The sequence below is a fragment of the Seriola aureovittata genome, chromosome 24, assembly GCF_021018895.1.
Source record: "Seriola aureovittata isolate HTS-2021-v1 ecotype China chromosome 24, ASM2101889v1, whole genome shotgun sequence".
Lineage (NCBI taxonomy): Eukaryota > Metazoa > Chordata > Actinopteri > Carangiformes > Carangidae > Seriola > Seriola aureovittata.
Genome location: NC_079387.1, coordinates 4,624,695 through 4,650,826, shown reverse-complemented (window position 1 = coordinate 4,650,826; position 26,132 = coordinate 4,624,695). Strand labels below are relative to the sequence as shown.

Sequence of the window (26,132 nt, the reverse complement as noted above, 5' to 3'; positions counted from 1 at the left end):
GCTTATTCCCATGCATCTTAGTTTTTGTGACTTAGTGAATGCATTTCTAGCTCAAACCTCTAGTTTTTTGGCTTCTAAACTGATCTGCTGACCTCATGACTTAAATTCGATTTGGATGTGCAACAGACACCCACAGTCTAATTACCAATTCCCAACTAATTTGTGATTTTATATCAAATGACGGTATTCACCGAGAAGCGCAAAGAAGCACTAAGACACCACGCCAAATTACATTACCGCTGTGTTTCTACGACTTTACCAGCATGAAATGAGGGTCAGATGGTTGTTTCCCTACTGTTTGTGGGATGCAAACTGGTGGCGGCCCACACAGGGGTCACCCATTCTCTTTTATCAGTCGCCATGACGTCAGCGCTGTGCCCTCGGGAAGCAAATTTGCGACCCAGAGGAAAAGGCTCTTCAAGGAGAGGCGTGTTTGATTAATCGTATTGTTCCTGTCTGGATCACCTTGCTCACTGGAGTCACCCTGGACGAAGCAGCCAGAACGGAAGTGCACTGAATGTAATGAGGCTGGAGCATCCTTCCTCTCTTTCTGTGTCGCTGTTTCTCTTTGTCAACACCACTGTAGCACAGACAGACATCTCATTCTCATTCTCCTACATAACAAAGGCCTCTGTCAACATACAGTATGCACTCTAAGGTCAAGCTCAGCTGTCTCACCGAGCTTTCACAAAACTACATTTAGCAAATGCAGAGCTCCCTGTCATTTTCTTTAGCTCATTACTCCTGCATCCTTTCCCATTTACAGTGCAGATCATAACAACATGCATGTTTTTGACGAGCGGTAGCTGCATTAGCTTGAGTTGACTGACTCTCTGCCTGAGGCTAGCCGAGGCTATTTATAGCTCCCCGTCTCCCGATGCGTGCCCAGTGGGACCAAGAAGAGAGGAGGATGGAGAGAAAGAGAGAAAGAGAGAGGGAGGAAGGAAAGAGGGAGCTGGAGGGAGGAGGGGGTTGCTGGGTAACTAGGCTACATTCAAGATTGATGGACCCTGTTGCCAAGGTATAGGGCACTTCTCCTCTGCAAGTGTGTGGTGGTTGCGTATGTGGTTTGCTGCTTCATTACGATGCTGTCTGTCTCAGTCGTACACACACCTGTGCTCTCTCCATGAGCGTCTCAGGTATCAATGGTGCGGTTTGGACTGGGAGCGTGTACACTTTGTCTAACTAACCACAGACAAAGACGTCCGTCGCCCCCTCTAATAACCCACACTTAAGTTGCAGATGTAAAGCTGCTGCCAGCAATTTGTGCAAAAACAGGCGTAGTATTACTCCAAGCCACAGGTGTCATCACACACAGATGCACCTCATTTCCATTGCAAAATCCAGCAGCATGCGTGTCATTTGAATAGGCTCATCAAGAGATATCAACTATCATTGATGTGGATCTGTTTGTTTTGGAGAGGCTGGGACGTGTGAGGCGGCGTGACCACCTGTCTGCTCTTGCAGTGTTTCCTCACCTTTTACATAAAGCCTGACACCGTGCATGTATGTGAGACCGCAGATTTGACCCGCGCCTCGTGTCTCGCAAAAGTTTGAATCTGAATTTGAATGGCACCTATTTTGAGGTAGCTTTTAAAATCATAAAACGCCAGACAGGCAGGGATATCTGGCGGCCACTGGCGAGAGGATTTAGGCAAATAAACCCATGTGTGTTGAGATTCGTTTGAACAGGACCAAACGTGACGAGTCCACACCCAAGTCCTCACAGAGACTGGTGCATCGGGGGTGCAGCCATTCATGCAAGGTAGTGCGAGACGAATACACACACACATAATCAGCGTGTGATGCATCCTCCAGCTTCATGGCTAATTAAGTGTGTGTGTGTGTCTTTGCCAGTCTGGTCCAGGGAGAATTCCAGAAATAGATCACGCACAGTGAGACGCTCTACTGTTTTCGTCTCTTTTATTCCTCCAAAGGGATTTTACATGGGTTTTCATCTGCTATCCAAAGGAATAATTGCATGTTTGTGCGCTTCAGATGTCTTTAAGCCTTGTGCTCAGAATATATATGGCTCAGGTGCTTATGAGTACTAAAAATACATTCATATATCGAGAATGTGTGTGTCAGTAGTCACAGATTTGTGTGCAGTCGCAATGCATGTCAATCCCATCCGCTCTGCTCTCCTCCCTTTTTGCGCCGTTTCGTTGTTTTTCCTCCATCTTTCCATCGCCTCCTCCTCCTCCTCTCTCCCCTCCTTACCTCTGTCTTCCCCCTCTCCCCCGATACGTCCTCCTCCCCCTTTTCTTCCTCCTCCTCCTCCTCCCCCAACCCTCTCTGTCGCTCTGCTTTTTATAGCCATGTCTTCCCAGGGCTCGGCAGCTACAAAAGCCTTTTCATGTTGCCACTATAATTACAGCCTACACACTTGCACACACACACCCACGGACATGCATGCATACACACACACAAACACGCACGCACTCTCACAGGAGAGGAGTGCAGCAGCACCACTGTGTCTTTGTGTCTGCATGTGTGCACGTTGTGTGTGTGTGTGTGTGTGTGTGTGTGCGTGTGCGTGCTCCGCATGTGCTGTTATACACAAAAGGATGAGCTATTTTTACCTCTCTCCCTCCCTCCCTCTCCTTCTCTCCGCTACCCCCCTCTCCTCCCGCACCTCCGCACCCCACCATCCCTCTCTGCCGCTGCTGCCAGCCACATTTGCTATGCTGAGCACAGGCAGTATCAGTCGAGCCCCAACATCCCTCCTCTCGCACACTGAACTCACACACAAGCACACACGAGCTGATGAAGGCTGCTCCCTCGGCATCCCTCCGATTCCAAGCGTATGTTAGAGCACCACCGCAGCCAAGCATCTCTGCAAAATCACAGTCATGGACCAGGCAGTTGCTCAGGTGGCGGTAGCGGCGCCGCGGCATGCGCTCGCCGCTGTGCAGATGACCTGAAGCCCGCTCTTTCTTGGACTGTGGTCTTAACTGCCTGGTTAGCAGGTTTGTCGCTGGAAGCCTGTCTCAATGTTGCGGACCATATTTGAAGCGGAGTGTTCTCTCTCTCCCACAGAGGGGATCCTGGGAAAGGAACAGCCGCTGGAGGTTCTGAAGACATCGGCTCTCAACCACATCCCAACAGGTTGGTCTCTGTATGTGTGTGTGTGTGTGTGTGTGTGTGTGTGTGTGTGTGTGTGTGTGTGTGTGTTTGTTTGTGTGTGTGTGTGTGTGTGTGTGTGGTGTGTGTGTGCATGAGCTTCTCTAAACCAAAGCCTGTGTGTGTGTGTGTGTGTGTGTGTGTGTGTGTGTGTGTGTGCACCTACGTGATTTCACTATTAACCACATCTTGTGCGACTTTGCATGCATAGGTGTTCTTCTTTGGATGTGTTAGGTTGGCATTCAATTATAATTAAATTGTTTTTGCAATGACCTCACTTTAAAGATCAGTCATCTGTTCTTTTGCAGCAGCAGCATTTTGACAGTTGTTACTCACAAACATGGTTTATGTAATTGATAGTTGATAGAAGTCTTGAGAGGAGTCCATGCTTGCTCCCGTGCGTTCCATTTGTGCACTTATCTCACAGTGCCATTTTGTTGAATGGGAACCCAGCGCCGTGAATGTAGACGCTCTGTTTGTGAGCTCGTGTGAAACTGTTGTCGGATGTCTCAAGAGAAACAGTTTCCAAAAATATCCAGCAGAACGAGCTACTGCGCGTCTCGGTGATGTGTTCGCTGCAAGTTCCTGACACAGTTTAACGGTCCCAAAACAAATCAGAGCCACCTTTTTTTTTTCTTTTTTTTTTTAGCTCCCTCTTGTAGGTTTTTGCCTCTGAATTCCCACCTGCTGCAAGTATTGTCTCCTATGTTAGAACATAATCAAAAACACCACCAAGTTCTGTACTGTATTTACAACAGCTTCCTCTACCTCCAGTGAAAATAAAGATACAAATCATAGGGAAAGAGGAAGAGGAAGGGGCAGAGATGAAGCAGCAGAGGGAGGCGAGAGTATAGAAATGAAAGGGGCTGATGGAGATGAGGTAATGTGAAGGAGCATGAGTCTGAAGTAATATATGCATAATGCATTATCTGATTCCATAATTGGGAAGCTTAAACTGTTCATTTTATACCACAGAGAACAATTTGGATTTTCTCCTTTAAAAAATAATGAAAATAGTAAAAGGCTGATTCATAATTTACTCCCTATGCTGCTCTGCAGATTTGTATGATTTCACAGAGCAGCAGGAAGCAGGTAGGTGCTGTTAAACACAGCAGTAAGCTCAGCCAGCCTGTTGCTGAAGAAAAACAACAAAGTTTTATCTTCACTTTGACCCAAAACATTTCTCTCTTGTCCTAAACCTTCACAGGCTTCACACGTTCTCTCATGTTGTTGTTGGGGTTATTTTCCGCGTGCCTCCGGCTAGGCTGATAAAATATTGAAATTCACTGGAGTGACTTCATCACATATTCTCGAAATCTGTTGTCTTGGATACGGAGCTGCCGGCGGGGCCTCCACGTTGGTAGCGTGTGTGTGTGACCCGCGCCGTTTCGGATCTGCCGCTCGCAGGATGAGGAAAGTGCACCTGTCTAAGAGCATTTGTAGTGCACTCAGTTGCAATCCCTCCGCTCCAGAGTATTTTCCTCATAGAAAATGTGAAATGGTGTTGGTACTTTGTGAAAGTCCTGAAAGCTTTGTCGTCTAACCTCAGTGTAATCAGATGCTGGTGGACGCACTAAAGCAGACACTAGGAGTGCTTTTTTTTTCTTAAAGATGCAAAGCAGCGGTTGCTGCACCTGCCGGTCAAGTTACATGACTCAAAGAAAACACCTGAGTTTGGTTTCACTCAAAGCAGCACGGCTGGTTTACAATGACTCTGATTTTTGGACACGTTGAGCTTTTATTATGAATCTTTTAACCAATAATTTCACCTTATGACAGAAGCTGAAATTAGAGCTGAAGCAATAAATCTATTAGACAGAAAATTAATCAGCAGCTATTCTGTTAATTGAATAATGGTTTAAGTCATTCTCTGGTTCTGGCTTCTTATCTATGAGGACTTCCTGTTTCCTTGTCTTATGCATGCATAAAGTGAGTATTTTGACACATCAAGTAATTTCAATTTCGTGTGGCCTTTAGGAAATCTCAACAGGAATTTTTCACTATTTTCTGACCAAATGATTAATCGATTGTTGGAGAAAAAATGGTTGGCAGATTTAACGATAATGAGACAACAAGAAATAAACAGAAAACATCAGTAGTCTTTCAGATGTGAGGATTTGCTGTTTTATCTACTTTTTGAAAATATTTTCTTCTGCTTGTATGTCATTGTTAATTGGATATTTTCAAAGTTTTAAACTATTTTCTTTCTTGAGAAAATAAATAAGTAATTCTTTTCATTGAATTTTTATCTATCAAAAAAATATTTAAAATGATTTCTGCTCCCTCAAAAATAACTCCTACAACAACGACATATTACAAAATTACAAAATAAAATTAAAGAAATAATATGTTGATACAGTTGATCCAGCTTTTATGTTACACATGTAGGCACTATTTGTGTTGCCATTTTTAATCTTAATTATTCTACTAAACTATTATTATTATTGTTAATTAAATGAACAGATTTGTATTTATGGGTCTGATCACTGCAAAAGTGTTCTTTATCCTTGACACCAGGTTTGACCCAGGCAGCGACACGTGACACAAGTCGTGGTCCAGAGGCTGAGATGCACGTACTGCACCTCAACATTCACACGTCGTCCCCCTCTGTGTCTCATGTGTTATGTCTCTGTCTCACGTTCACCCATCTCCTTCCCCTTAAGCTGCGATGCTGCAGACCGTTGTATGACGTTATTGAGACCGCGACAAGCCAGAGCTTGCTTTTGGCAGAACAGGACTCGCTGCACCTCGACACGTCCCTCCGTCACACCCGCCCTGTTCCTTTACTTCCCCTGTCAGAGCTATGTCTTGTTTTTTTTTCCTTTTTTTTTTCTTTTTAAAGAGGTCATGGTGCCATTCTGGAGCGAGATCCCAATCAGTCTTTGCTTAGCCTATAACCGAGAAGGTTCTTATCGTCTCAAAGAGTTTGAGCTTCCATGGAGGCAAAACTCTAATTCATAGCAGCTGAGCGAGTCAGCAGGAGAACGTAAGGTACGCTGATGTTCACCCAACACACCCTCAGAGACCAATCAGAAAGCCGACTGCAGCTTTTTTCCACTATCAACAGATATGCTACTTGTTGCCTCTCATCTCGCCCTGCTGCTAAATTCACTGTGAAACCCTTTACAGAATATCTCCTCTTCTTTGTCGTCTCTTTGCGTGGTTTAAAGAAAAAAAAAAAAAAGATTTCCGCCACATTTTACTGAGGCCGCTCTAAACGGCTCTGCTCGGCTCTGCTCTGCTCGGCTCAGTATGACATCTATTAAGCCTAACTAGTGTGGAGCTCAGGCAGTCAGATCGTGGGATATACACTCTGTGAACTGAGTCTCAAATCAGAGACGCCAGCCCTCTGCATTGTCTGGTATAAATAGATCTGCAATTGGAGCCAGAAGAGTTGTTGAGGGTGCCTGAGGGGATGTAAACAGATTGTGATTTGTTGCGGGGAGATGGAGGGAAGAAAGGTGGGAGGGAGCTACCGAGCGGGGAAGGACGCCGAGAAGGGCCGAGGGATAGGACAAGAAGAAGGAGAATCGAGGGTGGAGAGAACAGGAACCTGCTGAAAGGGAAGGTGGTGAATCAGTTCAGAGGTAGAGCTTAAGGAGAAGAAAATAGTTCCAAAGAGTGGAATAACCTGTAGTAATGGCCACGAAAGCGCAGTCAACAAAAGATCCACAAGAAGATGTATATGTGTTTTCTGAGTGCTCAAATAAAAATATAGTAGATTTCAGGTAAATACTCAGAGAAACCAAATCCTGCAAGGTTGAATGGTGAGTCCAGGTGGGCCAGGCTTGGAGCATGGCTGAGAGCGATGACTTCATTGTTGTGACATCACAAAGTTACAGAAGTCCTGATGGCTCGCCTGAAGGCTCAGTTTTCTGAATACAGTCTGACTTTGATATTTTCAGAGTATTAATATAGAAACTAGACCTGCTTTATAATCAAAGAACACATGGAAAGGCACACACTTTGTACTTACACAGATTGTGTAACTGTGTACGGTGTCCTTGAGTGCCAAGAAAGGCGCCTTTAAATTAAATGTATTATTATTATTATTATTATTAAATGGGACCCTTAAGGAAACTGTAAATGCTCAAAGAAAAAAAGAGAACAGGGAAAGAAATGCTCTCCACTGAAGGCTGCGCTGAATCAGATGCTGAAGGAAACTTTATTTAGATAAAACACCACTTGATTGGAATGAAGTCCTTGCTCTTGTCAAATACGTGCTGATCCAGGTAAAGTTGTCAGTTGTGTAAGACTCCTGGAAGCTCCTCCGCTGTCGCCCGAGACGGCACGTTGGTCTTTGTTTTGCTTTTCTCCGAGTGCCCCCATATTGTCTTCTATCAGTCGCACATCAGTAAACTGAGGTACGTGTTTGACGTCACTGCTTGTATACAAAGATATGCTGATATCAGAGTTTATCTTAATCCAGTGGCCGCCACGTTAGTCTGATGGGCGTCTCATTGGCCATAAACTCCTGTGCACCTCCACACAATTTTCTGGTCAGTCATGGGTTTTTTCTGAACTGTACTGCAACTGTACTTGAGCGTGACCCGTTTAGGGCTGCAACTGGTGATTATTTTCATTATTGATTAATCTCCTATTTATGTTTGGTCAGAAAATGTCTCAAAATGTCACATAAGTGAAATATTCAGATGCTGAAATGTGTCCAACCAGCAGTCCAGAACCAGACGTTCCATTTACTGTCATTTCGGACAAGGTAAATCACATCAAATTCTCTCCTTTGATGTCAATCAACTAATGAATGACACAACTAGCTATTTCAGCTGTAACCTGATATAGATCCAAAATCCAAAAGATACAAAATTTTATTGAAATTTGTGCAGAAAAAGATTTGTAATTTTAGATGTTTACGGGATTTTTTAAAGAAGTTTTTTTGTTTTCTTATTTGCACACACATATACAACAGCATAAAACCAGATAAAATAAATAAAACAAATGTGACAGGAGAATTTGAGAAAAGGAAAAAAAACTAATAAAGACGACATGATTTAGCAAAATACAAAAAGAATACAATAAAAAACAAACAAAATGAACAGAAGAGTTCAAATCAGCAGACAATAATCACAGACAATAAAAAGAAAAAATACATGTAAATGTAGAAACCTCCTTGACCTTTTACACATCCATCTAAAAGTGCACATGCATGTACACACGCATATATACAATGAAACAGAACTTCTGTGAGTTACAAGCAACAAAATGTCCAATTAAGAGGCCTGCACAATACAGGGATAGACAACAATGAATCAAGAAAGAAACAATATCAAACAATATTCCTTAATAGTAATGCCTTATTTTATAATGATGCTCCAGAATGTAAATATCTGGGGAGCCTCCCTGTGGGGAAAGTCCTTACTCGGCTTCACCTGAAAGCATTTTGTGGTTTTATTTGTTTGGGAGATGCTGGCAAATTCCAGGCCAGGAATTTGAGCACACAGTATTAAACCGCACGAGAGAGAAAGAGAGAGAGAGAAAGGGAGAGGTGGTTATTATGCTGTAAGTAGAGGAGGGGTGGGGGGGGACATGCAGCCGAATGGGACGTCTGCAAGTGAGTTGGAGAGGGAGGCAGAGACATTTGAAGCACTACAAACCGGCGTGGAGGGTTTTCCTTGGCCTTAGAAGCAAGGAAAGCAGGTCGAGCGGGGAAAAGAGCAGAGAGGGTAAGGAGAGAGAGACAGAGCGAGTGAGAGAGTGCGCTCTGTGTGTATGTGTGTGTGTGCGTGTGTGACGTTGGTTCCTGGAAAAGCAGAGGGCTGCAGAATAAACAGGCTGCATGCCTGAGACTGCCCTGTGATGTCACCACTGGGCAAACGAGGGACGAGGGGAGGAGAGAGAAAAGAGTAGAGAGAGAGAGAGAGAGCAAGGAGAGAGACGCCCATCAGGTTAAAACAGGCGAGGGGATGAACGAAGAGCCAAAAGTGACGGAGGTGGGGAGCAAGAAGAGAAGTCCGATGAACAAGAAAGGGAGCGTGCTGTCATTCCCTGGAACAGACTGAAAGGAGGAGGAGGAGGAGGTGCAGTGATAAGGAGGAGAGGAGGCTGCTGAAAAGAGGAAGAGGAGGAGGAGGAGAGCACTGATGGGTAACGACAGCACCGATTCCCACCCCTCTCTCTCTCTCTCTCTCTCTCTGTATCTCCCTCTTTTGTGTGGTGAGCAATTAGCGCTGCCGGTGTGACAGAGATGCCATATGAGGTGTGTTTTGTGCATTTGCGTGCGTCACTATCAATAAGTGTGTGAGGCTGTTTGCGTTTGTGTCAGGGACTCAATATCTGTGGAGGAACATTTTGTACAAGAAGAGTGTGTGCACGCGTTTGTGTGTATGAGTTATGGATTTGCATTGGCCAAGATTGGAGCCGCAATGCTTTGACAAGTGCAGTTTTCAGTCATAATCACGTCTCTCCCGTCCTGTCCTTCTTTCCTCGTCTAATACTCTTCTTATATCAAAATTAACTTGCTCTTATTCTAGTTAAAACTAAGATTAGATAAGAAAAAAATATCAAAAAAATATCAAAAATTAGACCTTTTATTACCTGGACGTCACCAGTTACAATGCATGTTTACCTTTGACGTCAGCTTGCAACTGAACCTGAAGACTTAATATGGAGTCCTTGCTGCTTTCAGTTTCAGCCTTTAGCCAAGAGACCTTAATAGTCAGGAAGACATTGACTCAGGATCTCAGTGACTCGCACACGTCCAGATAAAATTGTGACATAACTACAAGAACTTTTTGTCAAGAAAAAGTTAAGCAACTTCCAAAAACCAAAACATCACTGTAAATAAGAAGTTTTGATTGTTTTCAGATCCGGTGTGCTGTTCTGAAAATTCTCTGATGCGAATGCAAACTTTCTCTACAGACTGATTCACAGTCGCTTCTCTGAAATGAACAAGGGCCAGAGAATGCCCAAAAAAACCCAGAAAAACGAGGGTGTCGCTGCATTTAATTAAATATCGCGCTTGTTAGGCAGATTCAAAAATTGGCAAAAATCTTGTAGCTCCTTTTCTCTGAGGGAAAATTGACAGCTGAAGAAAGGAGACTGAGGGGAAAAGGGGGACGAACGAAGCCTCACGTCCTGCGGGTTGAAACAAATAGACTAATTTCCACTTTGAATGGCTTGTAAGCAGATTACTGACTCATATGTTGTTGTCATCCCACACATGACGGCAGTCCTTAAGGACCTGTTGCATGTTGTTGCCCTGTTCTCCCGTGGCGTTGATGACTGTAGCTGCGGGGGTGCGTTTCACCTGCCGCACGAAAACACAAAAGAGGAAGTGGAGTTTTTAAAGATGCCAAACAATAAGTGATAACGTGGCTGCTGTTAGTCTGCACAAAGAATGATGTGCAGAAGAAGTAGAAGAAAAGCTCTTTCCAAGCTTATGTCTGCAATTCATTTAAAGGATATTCTATGAATGCTTTACGGCTTTACTTTTCAAAAACGTGGCACGTCTGAGAGGGTGATGTGTTGTAGATCAAATCTGGAGAGAGTGCGTCTGTTTTGTGGCCCCGACAAATGCAGGAAATTAGATTCCCGTCTCGAAAGTTGGAGTGGAAATGAAAATATATCAGTAATATTCCCATAATGATGCTTCTAGCAAGAGAGATGTGTCTGTTTTTTGTCTGACACCCCTCAAATAAGTTATTCATAGTGGGCCTGAGCAGTGTATTTATGATCATCGGAGTCTTCTTGAAGGTTTTTTCAAATTTTTGTTAAAGGCTTGAGTGCAACTGTGTGGCCTAAAAATAATCATGAGAAATTTCTCTCTGGGTTTTAGGCGTCCGCGCTTGAAACCGGTGCAGCCCAAGTGTAAATTTGCCACTGGATAATACTCGCAATGTATTTCCTGACTCAAGTGGCTGCACAAGCGTATCTGTGCGTTTGTTTGTGGCTCTGTAACCCTGTTATTAAGTGTGCAGAGTGGTTGTGTGTTTGCCTCTTTATTAACACAAAGTTCCAGGCAAGTATCTCTGGCTCTTGCCGCGCTCTCTGTAAACATGTAGGTAAATAATCAGCCAATCGACTCCTATTTATTCAGATTTAATGGGGAGGAAGCCGCGTGATTGGAAGGCTTCCTGTGCAGTGATTTGTGGGTGGCTGGCCCGGCTTGAGGCCTGCACCTCGCCATGTCAATGCAATCTTTGTCAGCTGTTGCCGGGCTTCATGTGTTACTGCAGCATCATTCATAGGTAGAACATATGCAGCAGGTTTTTTTTAATTTATTTATGGTCTATACGGTGGAGATGAGAAAAAAAGACATCAATGTTCAGGAGGTCAGAGGTCAGGGTTAGCTACTGAAAAAAGCTCAAAGAGCGAAGATGCTCACCAACATGGGGACTTGCTGCCTTCAAGTATCAGCTAATACAGAGTACAGATTGATTACTTTTGACACATATTAAAGATTTAGACCTTTTGTTTGGGGCTTCTGGTCAAATAACAATCAACACTTCTCAATTACAGGCGTATATCATCTTACACAAAGCTATAAATGTCTGATAAATATAAATGAAACTCTGCTAATTTGATTTATCACTCTGATATCACTGTTTATGGTTTAGATTGGCCTATTGGTTAAGTTTTAATAGCAGGTTTTACCCAACTCTAAGCACATTTTAAACTAGTCATTTCAGACATATCTACATGCTATAGATGTGCAGTGTTGTAGGTCCCTCACTAAAATTACAGAAGAGCTATAGAAACTTTTTTTTAAAGCCCAATTCTGTACTACTGAGCAGGTACACACATTAAATAACAGTTTGAAGAGCTTTGATTTAATTCCTTTCAGCTCCTTGCAGTTGTACTAACTGTGCAAACACCAGTGTGCCTTGGAGGATGAATGTGATGCACATGTGTTGCAGTGATTTCCTTGAGGCCTTACACTGTGTTTTCATCCTTGATTTTACATCTAAATGAAGCTTAACATAGGAGGCCTAGCTCTTTGTTCAGCAGGTGACTGAATGCAAAACATTAACAGCAAGTTACAAAGTTACTAAAGTTACAAAATTATCAAAAAGAATTTTGTCTGTTATGTGTCCTTGAGTATTTTAAAAAAGCTGTGTTGTGTCTTCCATTCAAACGTGTCTTTCTTCCTCTCTCTCAGTGGACATCAACTCGGCGCTGCCCCTGCGTCTCCCTCCAGCTGCCATCCCAATGGACCTGCGCGTGGACCATCACCAGCAACAACAGCAGCAGCAGCAGGTGTCCTCGCTCTCCCCGCCCGGTCATCAGTCGCCAGGCCCGCTCGGAGGTACGGGCCAGGCCGGCGGGGGCGTGGTGGCGGCCTCGGTGCGCGAGCAGCAGCTGCAGCAGGAGCTACTGGCCCTGAAGCAGAAGCAGCAGATCCAGCGGCAGATCCTCATCGCAGAGTTCCAGCGGCAGCACGAGCAGCTGTCCCGCCAGCACGAGGCCCAGCTCCAGGAACACATTAAGGTATATCACTTATTATTCTGAAGGGTTCAAAAAGCTTACTTTTTTAATGGAGTTCCCATTGCAACTCAAATTATTCCTGTGATCAGCTTCCTCAAATATATTTGGCCTCTACTATCAAGACAAAAGAGCATCATCAATAAAATTTTAATTAAAGCTGCAGCCGGAACATGTAAATAAACAAATACAATCAAAGCTGTGCAAAAGAACAAGAGTACTTTTTTATTTAAGTCCTCCAAGAGACAAGAATCTATAATCAGCCCAGCAGCAGACTTGTCTCCCAAACCTATTTAAAATTTTACTAAACAAAGCAGACGAAGCTCTTAATTTCTCCTGCCACAGGATCCTTCATTAACAGACTGAATTTTCAGACAGAGAGCAGCTCCATCAGCTTCACATTGCTTTATTCTGAGCAGAAAGCCACTTTGGCTTCATTCACAAGGATGGATAAAAACAGTATAAGGATTTGTTTAGAGTCGGGGAAAAAAGTGTTAAAGACAGACTTTTGTAGCACTGCTGGTGTGTTGAATAACGCAACCCATATGCACCAGCCTCACTTTATATATGAGCATGGAGGTACACATAGTGTATGTTCAGAAGAAGAAGGAAAACACATGGACAGTGGATAGTAATTACTTTTCAGAAAATAAACAAAAAAAGGGCACTTTGACTCTTTTACGTGATGAACAGTACGTGACATATAACAGATCAAGCTCGGATCACATGACCATATCGTAGTGACCTGGAAATACAAAGTGAATCTAGATCAGCACGCCCACACTCTGAAGCTTTAATACATCGGGGCCCATGAGAGCAGCGCAGCGTTCCTGTGGGGCTGAGATGTCGTATAAAAATATTCCACTGTTTGTTCTTTTTTCCTGTGTTACTGCTGTAATGTGAATTATAACACACAGCTGAACTACTTCTTTTTTCAGAACTTAGAATAAAAGAGAGTTTAGGCTCCTTCTTTCATTCTTTCTTTTTCAGTGTCCTCTTGTCTTTCTATTTTCTTTTCTTCCTTTTTTCATCTCTTCCTTTCAGTCTTTGCTCCTTTCATGTCTTCCTTTCTTTTCCTGTCTTTCTATTTTCTGTTCGTTCCACCCTGCCTCGGGCTGTTTGTTTGACACGTCTGTTATCACCACTTAAGAGCATCTGTCGTAAATCAAAATCTATACAGGAAATAATTGCGGATGCTTCAGGTCTGACACATCTCACCACACTCCTGCAGGTGAACAGTATTAATGGACTCATTGTTCTTTGCTGCTTTTCCTCTGGTGAGATCGTTGTTGCTGCTGCTGTTGGGTCATGTTGTGATGCTGAGGGATGAGGGATGCTGTCCGCAGTGCCGTCTGGCCTGTGGTGGGGCTGCAGGACCACTCAGGTGGAGGCCAGTGACGCACAGCCTGAGCAGGGAGGCCCGGCCTCAATCAGCCCCATTCACAGCCCCTGTGTACACACACACACACACACACACACACACACACACACACACACACACACACACACACACACAGAGTAGTTTTAGAGGCATTAAAACATACACATCCTCTCAAATGTCAGCAAACACACTGTCACACACTTGCCCAGTTTGATTCCACATTAGGGGCAGCAACACACACAACTGTGTGCACACATTCCACACATACAGATGTCTACACACACACACACACACACACATTTTTTGCATGTTAACAACAGGAAACTCATAGAGTGAGAGATATCCTGATGCTCTTGAGAGCATTAGTCAAAAGGAAAAAGGGAAAGTTTGTGTGTAGATCTCTGGTCTGTCGAGCCACAGGGGTTTTGGGTGTGTGTGTGTGTGTCTGTGTGTGTATGTGGGTATGGAGGTTACTTTGAGCCTTCCCACCCACTCAATCCCAGATCCCCAACCTTGATTGAAAGGCAAAAGGATGGAGGCTTCGTGCTGGAAACGGGCCAGCCACAGAGCCGATGGTGCTTTTCTCACACCTCACCTTCCTCTCACCTTCAGTCACTAATTTATACACACTGTCTCAAACATTTGATTCTCCTGGTCAACACGAGTGCATGTCCCAGCTACTGAGCGTTTAGAAGTTGATTACATGCAGTTACGGTAACTGATCAAATATTGCCATTGGGGGTGCGATGATGAGGGGGAGAGGAGGGCAGAGTGTCGATTCCTTGGCACGTCAGAGAGAGGTCATTATGTGGCTGGCTGAGTGCAAGCACAGACAGCTTGCCTATTTATTGTATATTACAGAGACATTAAAGAGTAATCGGTCCTCTTGATTTGGTGCATTAGGTCGTCAAAATGCATTAAGGCTCCAAAGAAGGTGAAAGTGTGTTTCACTGGGTGTTTGTAGCATTTAATTGATGCTCTGAGTTCTGGGTCTCATTCAAGGACACTTCAATGGAACCAAAAGGTGTTTGTGAGCATATTTAGGCTTTTATCTGGATTTTATTTTTGACCTTTTGGTTACAGGACAAAACATCAGTGTGTTTCTTTGGTATAAAGGCCTGAGGAAGGAAGATTTTTACATTTGAAGCATTTAACGGATGCTCTATCTTTTCTGGAATGATGAGGAAGTGAGCAAACTGGATTATGTGTCTAGCTAAAGCCTCATCCCCAGTTAAAGTGTTTATATTTAGTTAAAAGCTTAAGCTTGTGGCCTAAGGTTGTTATTGTATTGCAAAGGTTTTTTTTATTATTATTTCAAACACCTGTTGGACTTAATTATTCCTGATGGTGACTGAATCAGACCAGGAGTGGGATGTAAAATAGCTGCTCAAGGATGAGCTCAGCCTCTACGAGCATCAGATGGCGACTTCTTACTGACGTGATCCTGATGTTTTTCCTCCTCACAGCAGCAACAGGAGCTGCTGGCGTTGAAGCACCAGCAGGAGCTGCTTGAACACCAGAGGAAGATGGAGAACCACCGTCTGGAGCAGGAGCTGGAGAAACAGCAGAGGGAGCAGAAACTGCAGCTGCTGAAGAACAAGGAGAGGGGACAAGAGAGTAAGTTGCAAGATGGGATAAGAGATATCTTTCATTAGGAGCAGCTCAAACCTGCTTTGTTCTCACTTAACTGAAGGTATAACATATTTTCTTTCATGAAAACTTAAAATAAGTTAGTTAGTAAATTACACCTCGACTGTTAAACATCAGATTTTTACACCTGAAACTGCTTCTTCATGTGAATATTTTTGTGGACCCCCCTAACACTGCCGATGATGAAAAATCAGAGTTTCCCGTCTTGACAATCAGCCTGTTTGGTATCATGTGCCAGGGTTGAAATGAACCACTCCATTCACAGTGTGTTTCTGTGCATGCAAAAGTGTATGTCTGTGTGTGTTTGCATGTCTGTGTATTTCCATTTTACTTGGAGAACCTGTGTATTTACTGTGGTGAGTTGTATTAGCCGGTGGCCTTGGCGGCGGCTAAGCCGAGTTATTACCGCTGCCTGCTGGATGTCTCTCAACAGTTCATTGAAAGAGAGTGGACAGGAGTCCTTGAGAGCAGTTTACACACTATATGGAAAGTGGTTACAGATTGAGGCGGCATCCTTGTGCGTCCAGTGAATGTGTGCGCGAGAGGGAGAGAGGGGTTGCTCAGTGTGTTTGCTCTCATGTGTACATGTGTGCCTTCAATCTTCTCAGCATTTTGCATAGTTTTCATTTCCTTTTCCTGCTTCCTTCTTTTTATACAATTGTATAAAACGGGAAAAAACTGGATATTTGGTCAAAGTGGTTGCAGATTGATTTTCTGCCAGTCGACTAATTGGTTAATCGACTAATCGTTCATGCTCCAGGAGGGGACATCATCATGAGCGGTACTTAGCTAAGATTGGAAGACACAAGAAGACTTGTGATTCAACAAATCAACTTTAAATGGACTGAAGCTCTTATTTTCAAGTCATTTCTGTTCCGATTTTTATAATTAGTCGTCTCAAACTGCAATATTATGGTAAAGTGAGAGCACACTGGGTCAAGCTGGTGGCCCAGGGGTTTAAGACGTTTAACATGTAATCTTAAATTTTGAATCCGGACAGGGACTTATCATCCCATAGCTCTCTGCTTTCATGTCCTGTAATCTCTCTGCTCTTTACTGTGTTATAAAGGAAAAAATGCCTCAAAAACTGTTTCTCCCAAGTTATTAAAAACCTCTTAAACCTGACTGAACAGCTTGTGGGTCAGTCGTTACAAATCCATTCAGTGCAGCCAAACTAACTGGAAATTGGAACTATTTTTGGGAAGCAAGTATTTATTAAAAAACCAAACATGTCAAGTGAGTGTTTTGGGGGATAAATATATATAAAATGATAATCTAGAAGATTTCTATTTGAACATGATATAACCACAATGAATTGTTGGAACAAGGCAAATATAAACAGGATATGATAAACAGACAGAGTCACACAGAGGGGAACAGGAGGATTTGTTTCAAACTTAAAGAAAAAATAAAATGGGGAAACTGAATGTTGAGATAAAAATAAATCTTGTTTGGTTTAATTGTGGCAAGACATTTTAATCTTTGCCGCAGACTGCAAGATAACATGTGCCAACTCTCCATGATAACTTGGCCTATTTTTCACACTCCAGTGCAGACTTTATACAAGGTCTTAATAATCAGTTGATGTGGCCAATTTGTGATTGTAATTTTAAATATTTCACTCGGCTTATTACATATCAATGTAGTCAAAAGTGGAGTCACTTTTCCTCCAATTTTCTGTCTCTGTTCGCCTCAATCTCAATATAATAATCTTCTTCTTACATTTCTCCATCAGGTGCCGTAGCCAGCACCGAGGTGAAGATGCGTCTCCAGGAGTTTGTCCTGAACAAGAAGAAGGCCCTGGCCCAGCGGAGCCTCAACCAAGGAGGCCTCCCCAATGATGCTCCCTACTGGTACCGGTGAGGAACAGTTGCTGCTTAGAGTCGGACAAGCAGAATAGACGCATATAGATCTACCTGGCGTTCACAGTTATACAGTAAAGCAGAGGCCTCATGGCATGTTTTGACATCATCACCTGTCTCACATGGAAAAATCAATGTCAACCCTGGCAGTTAAATATAATATAAATATACGTTTGGAGGGTAAATCTCTCTCTGACAGCAGATGAATAATGTATTGGACTGTTTCTTAATCTATCAGCAAGCTTCTCCACTCCCTCACCTGCCACACTATATGAGCCTGACTGAGAGATGGAACGAGCAGGGCTGTAAAACAAAGATGGGACTACACGTGCACGCTCACACACATACATGTGAGGGCAGGATATTGGAACCTGATGATAGGGGCTCTTACACTGAAGGCCTGGCCTTGAATGTTTATTGTAGCATCTCTGGAGCCCTTTGCAGGTGTGTACACTTGCTATTTCCTCTTTGCTGTGATAGCCGTCCATCACAGCATTCATTGTCTGTGAGTAACTGTGTATACTACACCTGACTGGAAACACAGTCTTGCAAACCTAAGAATTCATTATGCGAATTGAAACGTCCGCTTTTGCAGTTTTTTAATGAACAAACAAAAATAATCATTTAAAGTAAAAGTAGAGTCCTACATTCAAAATATTACTTAAAACGTAAAAAGCAAAAGTACAGAAACAAATTGTATTAAACGGTATACTGTATATTCTACTATTATTATTACAGATGTATTAATATGTGACCATCATTTTTGTTATAGATGGTTTGGCAGTTAAACATGCAAAACACCAGTGTCATAAAGCCATTTTTATCTGTAACTGAGTCCTAAATCTTATTTCGAAGTGCAGTGTGTTCACATATAAACAAAACATAAAAATAAATAACAGTGGCGTTGTCTGGAAATATTTTAGTATTCATGCAACTATTTTAATCAGGCATTCATTTGGTTGGTGTGATGTCTCATATAAATGTTCCATTTTTTCCACTTCTTTTTAAATGTATTCTCTCTGACTCTCTAAAGATTTGTCAAATTTTCATATGAAAAATGAACTTGTGACTATAGCTGTCGGATAAATGTTGTAGAGGAAAAAAAACAGTATTACCCTCTGATATGTAGTAGAGTAGAAGTTAAGTACAAGTACCTGTGCAGAACTGTACAGTACTTGAGTGAATATGCTGGTTTGTAACATCATCTTACACAACCCTAAAATATTTGAACACTGTAGCTGAGTGCTGGACATAATTTCCAAATTATGTTCTGCATGGTTATGTTTCATATTGACACAATAAGAGCACCAAAACCATAAAATGCAAACACACAACCAAATAAATAATGTTACATAATCTAGATGTGTGACCCAGTGAAACACCCACAAGTGTTGACTTTAAACAGCTCAGTGATACACAGCGTCTCCTTCTATATCCCGTCTCCCTCCTTTTTTGTGCCTTTATCTCCATAATGTAAATTTTCTCCACTTGCCGGACTCTCAGCCCCCTCACTTTTGGAAGAGATGAGCATGTGTACATCCGGTTGTCAGGAACATGCATTTGGGTCGAAGCCAGCTCGGCTTAACTTTGCCTACAAACACCACCTTATTCTGTAAGCAGTGAACAGATGGCAGCACATGTCTGCAGTCTTGCTAGGGCATTTGCACGATGCTTTAATCATACAGATCTATGACAGCCATGAAGTTTGTTACTTTGTTGGGATTACTCATTCTGTCACATGTCCACAGTGTTTGGCCTTGTTTCACATGATTCTGTGTGTGTTTGTTCTATAGCAAAACCCAGCACAGCTCTCTGGACCAGAGCTCGCCTCCACAGACTGGTGTGTCCACCTACAACCACCCTGTGCTGGGCGTCTACAACCCCCGGGATGACTTCCCGCTGCGAAAAACTGGTATATCACACACACACACTTTCACACACATGCTTACACACCTAGTTTTGGCAGTTCAGACTTTGTCTATGTGCTCCTGTGCAGGCTCACATTTAGAGAGGATTAAACACACACACACACACACACATTTTGGAACTGTAACGTCCAGTAGCTGCTATGCAGACTCACGTCGAGCATAATTTAGATGGCATCAGAGCTCTGCACCATTAATCACATCCACATTAGGCTGTCAAGGTCTCCCAGCATCCCCCACATGAGAGTGTTAGAGAGCATCTGAGCGTAGGTGGTTCGAGAGTTCAACAGAATGAGAGTTCAATAGAGTGAGAGAGGTTTTTTACCATTTTAACACCTGATGTTTTATTAGATTTTAATAGTTTCTTCACCTCAGGGGTTGTTTTGAATCAGCTGTCGTTCAGCAATGTCTGAGGAAACCTGTGCTTCATGCTTACAGTCTTAATATTTACAAAATTATGTTTTTAGCCAAGATTTAGAGCAGGCAGCTCAGAATCTTTACGGTTTCAGCTTGTTTAAGATTGCCAAGATATTTGGACCTTTCTGCTACCTCTAATTTGTTTAATAATTGCATATTAAAACTAAGTGGCTCTGACAGATCTTACTTGAGGGCTACGTCAGTTGCAACAATTAGTTTTGGGGTTCCCCAGGGCTCAATTCTTCGCCCTTTATTGTTTTCAATTTATGTGCTACCTCTGGGTCAAGAAATTCACAACAGCAATATTTCTTTTCACTGTAATGATGATGAGGCACACAATAAACCCATCAGACCTCTCCTCTGTGTACTCACTCATAACCTTGCTGACATCAAGGCAGTAGTTTACTGGTGTAAATGGGAAACATGTTTTGCAGGCTCTGGTCCAACTGGACGTACACTGCAAACAGAAAGCCAAAAATCTTGTGGGGATTTTTGTCCTGAATTTAAATTTCACAAAACATTTTAGTGACATAACAAATCTGTCAACTCCAGACTACTTTCCAAGAAATTAATTGACCTCTTTCAGCTCATACAAAACACAGCTGGCACATTCAATCAATTTCTGGTCCAGCTATGTGTACACCTCAACAACAGGCCATAGATTTTTAGTTTTTGACCCAAACGTCACAAAACATTTTACCAACATATTCAGCCATCTGTACTCATTATCTGTAATACTTTCCAAGAATTCAACTGACCTGTTTTAACTAGGCAGGGTAATCACAACTTCTTCGAAATTCAAGCACATTTCATCCAATTTTGGCCACCCTTGCAACGATTGCCTCAAATTTCTCGAATAACTCACGTTATTAACTACAGTATGTGTGGTTTATTATGTTCTTCTTGTTCTAAAGCACTTTGTAAACTTGTTTTTGCAAAAGTGCTATTCAAATAAAGGTTATTAATGGACTGCACTTAATACGTAATAGCTGTACTACTACACAGAGGAGATCCAAGGTTTTTAGAAATGGGGAGAGTTTCTTTTTAATGGGTGACAAACCTTTTCAAAAGTCATCACAAGTGCTGAGACTATACAGAATGCACCAGTGGAAAAATAGTTTCCTCGTGGTCTACAATCTAATGTTTTCAGGCTTCACTGCTCAAAACAGAAGCCTTCACAGAGTAAAACCAGCTGTTTGCAGTGTCTTTTCGTCAGGTGTGTGTATGTGTACATCTTTGCGTGTGTGTGTAAAGTGTGAGTGGTGTGTGCGGTGGTGTAGCTGTGAAGCGGCGGTCGTCTTACAGTCCAATTATTCACTTAGTGCGGCGGCAGGCGGCTACAGCCAGCGCTCCAGCCCTGTTGACTCTGAGCCTTCGGGCTGCTGGATACGGCAGCAGATAGACCACAGTTGACACTGGCCCACACAGCCACATTCCACCCTGGGAGAGCAGAAGAAGAAGAAGAAGGAGGGAGGGAGGGAGAGAGAGAGAAAGAAAGGAGGAGAAATAGGGGAAGGGGAGGAAAGGAGAAATGATGAGGTATGAAGGATGAAGTGGAGAGAGATGGAGAGAGAAAGGTTAGTGGAGAAACTTTGGGTGGCTTCGCTGACAATTTAAAAGACCTCAAAACACTTTTTTTACTTGAGATGAAGGATAGAGGGAGTGTCGGTTTCTTTTCAAAAGCAGAGAAATGGAAGATGAGAGCACAGAAAATGAGGGCTGACAAGCAGGATTTCAGCTTAATCCAGCAAATGGCACAAGTGATGCAGCGCTCCCAAAAAATGTGCCTCACGTTAGACAAGAAAAAAGGCGGGAAGATGGCAGGGAGTGAAATGATCGTCCCTGGAGTGTCAGTTCGTCTCTTGATTTCTATAAGGCTGGGGATTGTGCTCGACTGCAGAGAGAGGAGGGGACCTGTGCCACCCTGATATTTGCCCACAGCGATGACGTGCTTTGCGGGGTTTACTTATGGTAATGCCAGCTCGGGAGAGGTTAGAGGCCCTTTTATATCACCGCCTGGCCATAAAGTAGACGACTGGCACCCAGGGCTCCCAGCAACAGTCAAAGGTAGCAACAGCACTCTTTTATGCATATCCCATCTCCCCTTTTTACGTTATAGAAACTTAGTGCAGCTGATACGCTCAGCCACAGCAAAATGTAACCAATGTGACAACAGCATAAAGCTGAATGTTTATGACAGATAGTGTGTAGATCTTAAAGTGGTAATCCTCAAGATTTCAGTCTTGGTTACTTTGGTTACCATGGTAACTGTGGTAACAGAAACAGAGGAGCAACTAGACATTGCTTATAGCTAGATATAGGAATTTCTTTACTCCCTAATATTGGTATTGGTATCAGCCCCAAAAATCATATTGGTCAGGCTCTACTTGTAACTCAAATGTCCTTATGATACTTTGCAATACGAGTTGCGTGACAAGAAATGCCTCCTGAAAACCCAAGCATCAGCCAAATGGGAGCCTTTAGCCATGAACAAATTTAGGGGTGACAAAGCATCACATGAACATAGAGTGTGCCTTGTGTGGCACATGTTCTCGAGGGGTGGGAAAGTTTGAGGCCCTGTGCGTCACTGTGCTCTTTGATAGGGGCAGAGCAAGGCATACTGTTCCTGTCTTTTCACTGGTGAGCAAATGAGTGTTTTTGTGGCCTAACTGGGGCAGCCCGTCCTTCACATGGATACAATGGCACATAGGCAGACTGGTAGTGTACAGTACAGTTGATAACCAGACTGTGCTGATCGCTCATGAATAGAAAGCACCGTGTTGCTGTCTGAATACAGGATGCCACTCGCTGAATACACAGCGTTTTTACCTCCGATCTCAGGCCCATTTTAACAGGGCAACAATGCACCGTTGCATTGATATCATGTGTGATTGCATGTACTCATTCTTCCCTAACATGTAAAACAGAACCTTTAATTTTTTATGCAGTAGTTAAAAAAAACTGACTGGCTCATGTTAAGGCTTTTTAGCACTAGGTATAATTTACAAATAGATTGTGTTGTTTTCTCAAAGAGCAGGGAAAACCTCTTTTCACAGGTATAGACATTTTCTCCATTGATTCTACCTGCCTTTGACGATTTATTGTTATTATTCTGAATCCTGTCATACTGGATCGTTCACCTTTTTAAATTTGCTTCCACTCTGTAGGAACCAAAAACCTAATTACTGCTTCAACAGGGTAATGACTGTGCTTTTGCTTAGTATTCCTTCCTGTCCTCTGATCAGATTCTGAGAAAACAAGTCCTGTCATGAGTCTTCGAAGCTGCAAACGATGTGTCATGGCTTTTTATGTTTTGATACATCATTTCAAATCATCATTGTTGTAATCAGACTTGATCATGACTGGAAATGCATAATTAAGATTTTTCCCTCGTGTCTTAAGTGTTTAAACAAAATCATTTTCTAAAGCCAGACTGAAGGAATCTCTTGTCATCCTTAAAAAGAAAGTTTGCCACAGAGGACATTTGGCACTGGCTCACCTTCATGGAGGGAGCCTCAGCTTTTATCCTACGCACAGAGTAGAGAGATAGCCAATAAGGTATTATTTCTCAAACAAAAAAAGTCTTTAATTTTTTATGTTAAAACCCCAGAGCATCATTTCACAAAAGCAGACAGCAGTAACTACATAAAGAGTGAAGAAGCTGAGAAAAAAGGGGTTTGAAGTTTGAAGGTTACTTAGCTAAAAGTGTGTGTAAGTTTAAAAACCTTGACGCTTGACATTTTCTGTTTTTTTCAGGCTGTTTGGACCTTATGGTTTTCTCCATTAAGATTAGATTTAGTTCCTGCCTCATTAATGTGGTATAATAAAACTCAATTAAATGTTGGAGCATTAAAATTGATTTTTCAATAACAAGAAACAGGTTGAGAAAAATCGGTAAATTAGCTTTAGCTGAGGCTAGCTCTGGAGTGCTGTGGTTTTTACCTTTGTTTTTGTAGTTCCTTTTTTTAGAAGAAATTACACATTTTATGATATAATGATTTTATATGTTAAAACAGTTCAGATCATAAAGTTAGATCCTGGTCTTAACTCAACTGACCAAATATCTAGTTAGTTAGTTATTTTTTGGGGAGATACTGTCCATTATACCCTGTTTTTTTTTTTTTTGGTTGTTTCCAAATATCTAACAATCTAATTCAGGGACAGGGAACTTCAGAAATCCTGATTAGAAATAAATTGGCTCCACAAACTCAACATTAACTGGTTTGCGTCCATCTGGACTGAGCTCTCCCTCCCACTTTGTGCTACTTTACCATCACACTTTGTAGTTCACACTTCACTCTATTCCACACGTTTATTTATAACTGACACTTTATGGGAACAAGTTCATTTTTGATGATTGTTTCCTAAAAGGATTTCTCCGGGGAAAGTGGATTTTCAGTATTTGTCCCTGCACCTTCAGTTTTCAAATAAAAGCGATGGAGTAGCAGATTAATCTGGTTGTGTCATAATCATGGTAAGTTGTGTTCCACATTTGGATTTAGCTCTCCTTTGATGATTAAAAATTGGATAATGAATAGTGAAATTATCCAAGGCTGCTGATTGGCAGGGCAAAGTAAACAGAGCATTAGCCTCTATGGCCAGAGCCAAGGTGACATGCTGTTCCCCTCTCCCTGTCTCCATTCACAAGTCTGTGGCAGCAAACACAAAAGACCAAAAGGCCTTTATGCAATCAGACATGGCTCCTAAATTAGAGCTAATTGCTTTTTAGCCGCAATGTCTTTGGGAAAATGGATCAGTATTTGGCTCGTTCAGAAATCATCTGAATAGGAGGCAGGAATGACAGATCAATGTGAACAGCTCCCACTTTAAGCCAAAAGCCTGTGAGACTGTAGCTCAGGTAACTCTCCCACCCTTTGCATTGATTTGTCCAAAGCTGCACAGCCGCCAGTTATCTGTTTCGCATCGCAGACGCTGACAGGGGCTCTGGCGTTTGAGCTGGAGTTGGCACGAAGAACAAAAAACGCCCAGTTTGAAGTCATAGAAACGGATGAAGATGTTAGTTTAATACTTTAATGAAGCACTGTTCAAGGTCCAAACTGACTAAAAACATCAACATTTATTCATTTGTTCCTTCAATTAACAAAGCGGTTTTTGACCTTTCCCGGGCTGCAACAAGAGGAAGGAGAGGAGTATTTGAATAAATGACAACATGAAAAATGATGTAATTTAGTTTTCAGTGATGCAGATGCTTTTCCTGTTTGAAAAAGGCCCCACACTGACTTTCTAGACTTAAAAATACCAGGTGGTGCATGTAAATAGATCAAATGATGCATAAACATGTGTTAGAAATGCCACACTAGATTGGGAAAAGAATGAAGTGCCACAATGTAGCTATTTTTGATGAATGAATCAGTTATTTATGGTCCGTCTCTCTCCTCCTTCCAGCCTCGGAGCCCAACCTGAAGCTGCGCTCCCGGCTGAAGCAGAAGGTGAGCGAGCGGAGGAGCAGTCCGCTGCTGCGGCGTCGAGACAGCCCCATCACCACCGCCAAGAAACGCTCGCTCGACATGGCAGGTAAGAGACACGCAACCACCCGGTGTTCAAAGTTTTGTCTTTTATTTTAGGCTGCTGTATTTCCTTGTGACTGTGTGTATTTGATTTGTGTGTGTGCGTGTTTCAGACTCTGCGTGTAGCAGCGCTCCCGGCTCAGGCCCTAGCTCCCCAAATAACAGCTCCAACAACATCCCCAATGAGAACGGCATCACTGTGTCAGTCTCCAACAACACAGAGGTAACACACTCACAGACAGAGCTACTAAGCTCAAGTGTTTTGTGCAATTTATACAGATTATTCTTTAATTTTGATTTTAATTATTCTAATAAAGGCAGTTCTACAGTGTATCTCTCTAACCCTAAAGCTGGGACTTTTTTGTGAACACTAAATATAACTTAACATTTTTAGCATAAAACTTTCAGACACACAGAAAGGCTTTGTATGAGATGAATCATTATAACTGAGGAAGTATGCATTACCACTCTTGCACATAACCTACAAAACTATCAATAAATTATGCAGCCTTTTACTGCCAGAGTAGCTGTGCTCTTTTGTGTGAATGCTGGGCTACAGGTGCTAGTTATTGGCTTTTCAAACTTAGCAGCCTGAAGCGCGTACAAAGGCTATGAGTGAGGGATGTTCAGATGATGGATCGGCAGAGGAGGAGAGCAGCTGAGGAGTTGGTGAGATGTTATTTGTGGCAGCCATTAAGGGCACTCAGGCAGTGTGGAGGAAGCTTGTAGCTGTGACGATTTAAACCGCCAACTGTTTTTCCCCATGCATGGATGTATGCTTTTGTAGTGTTTATGCGTGTGCTGAAGT

General features: G+C 42.6%; 1 protein-coding gene across 10 annotated transcripts in view; it reads left to right on the top strand.

Moving 5' to 3' along the window:
• The window catches only part of LOC130165120 (histone deacetylase 4-like), a 55,631-nt gene that overhangs the window by 13,299 nt on the left and 16,200 nt on the right, over positions 1–26,132 (top strand). For 6 of the 10 annotated variants that reach the window (XR_008826718.1, XM_056370062.1, XM_056370061.1 and 3 more), the window contains exons 3-9: positions 3,040–3,108; positions 12,239–12,567; positions 15,409–15,559; positions 17,328–17,451; positions 19,248–19,366; positions 25,203–25,331; positions 25,438–25,547. Coding sequence is in view for 9 of the 10 variants with exons in the window: in XM_056370062.1 (XP_056226037.1) it covers positions 3,040–3,108; positions 12,239–12,567; positions 15,409–15,559; positions 17,328–17,451; positions 19,248–19,366; positions 25,203–25,331; positions 25,438–25,547 (1,031 nt within the window). In the remaining variant the exon portion in view is untranslated. Of the gene's footprint in view, positions 1–3,039; positions 3,109–8,659; positions 9,338–12,238; positions 12,568–15,408; positions 15,560–17,327; positions 17,452–17,735; positions 17,899–19,247; positions 19,367–25,202; positions 25,332–25,437; positions 25,548–26,132 lie in introns of those variants that run through there. The other 4 variants (XM_056370060.1, XM_056370063.1, XM_056370064.1 and 1 more) reach the window with 4 other exon arrangements.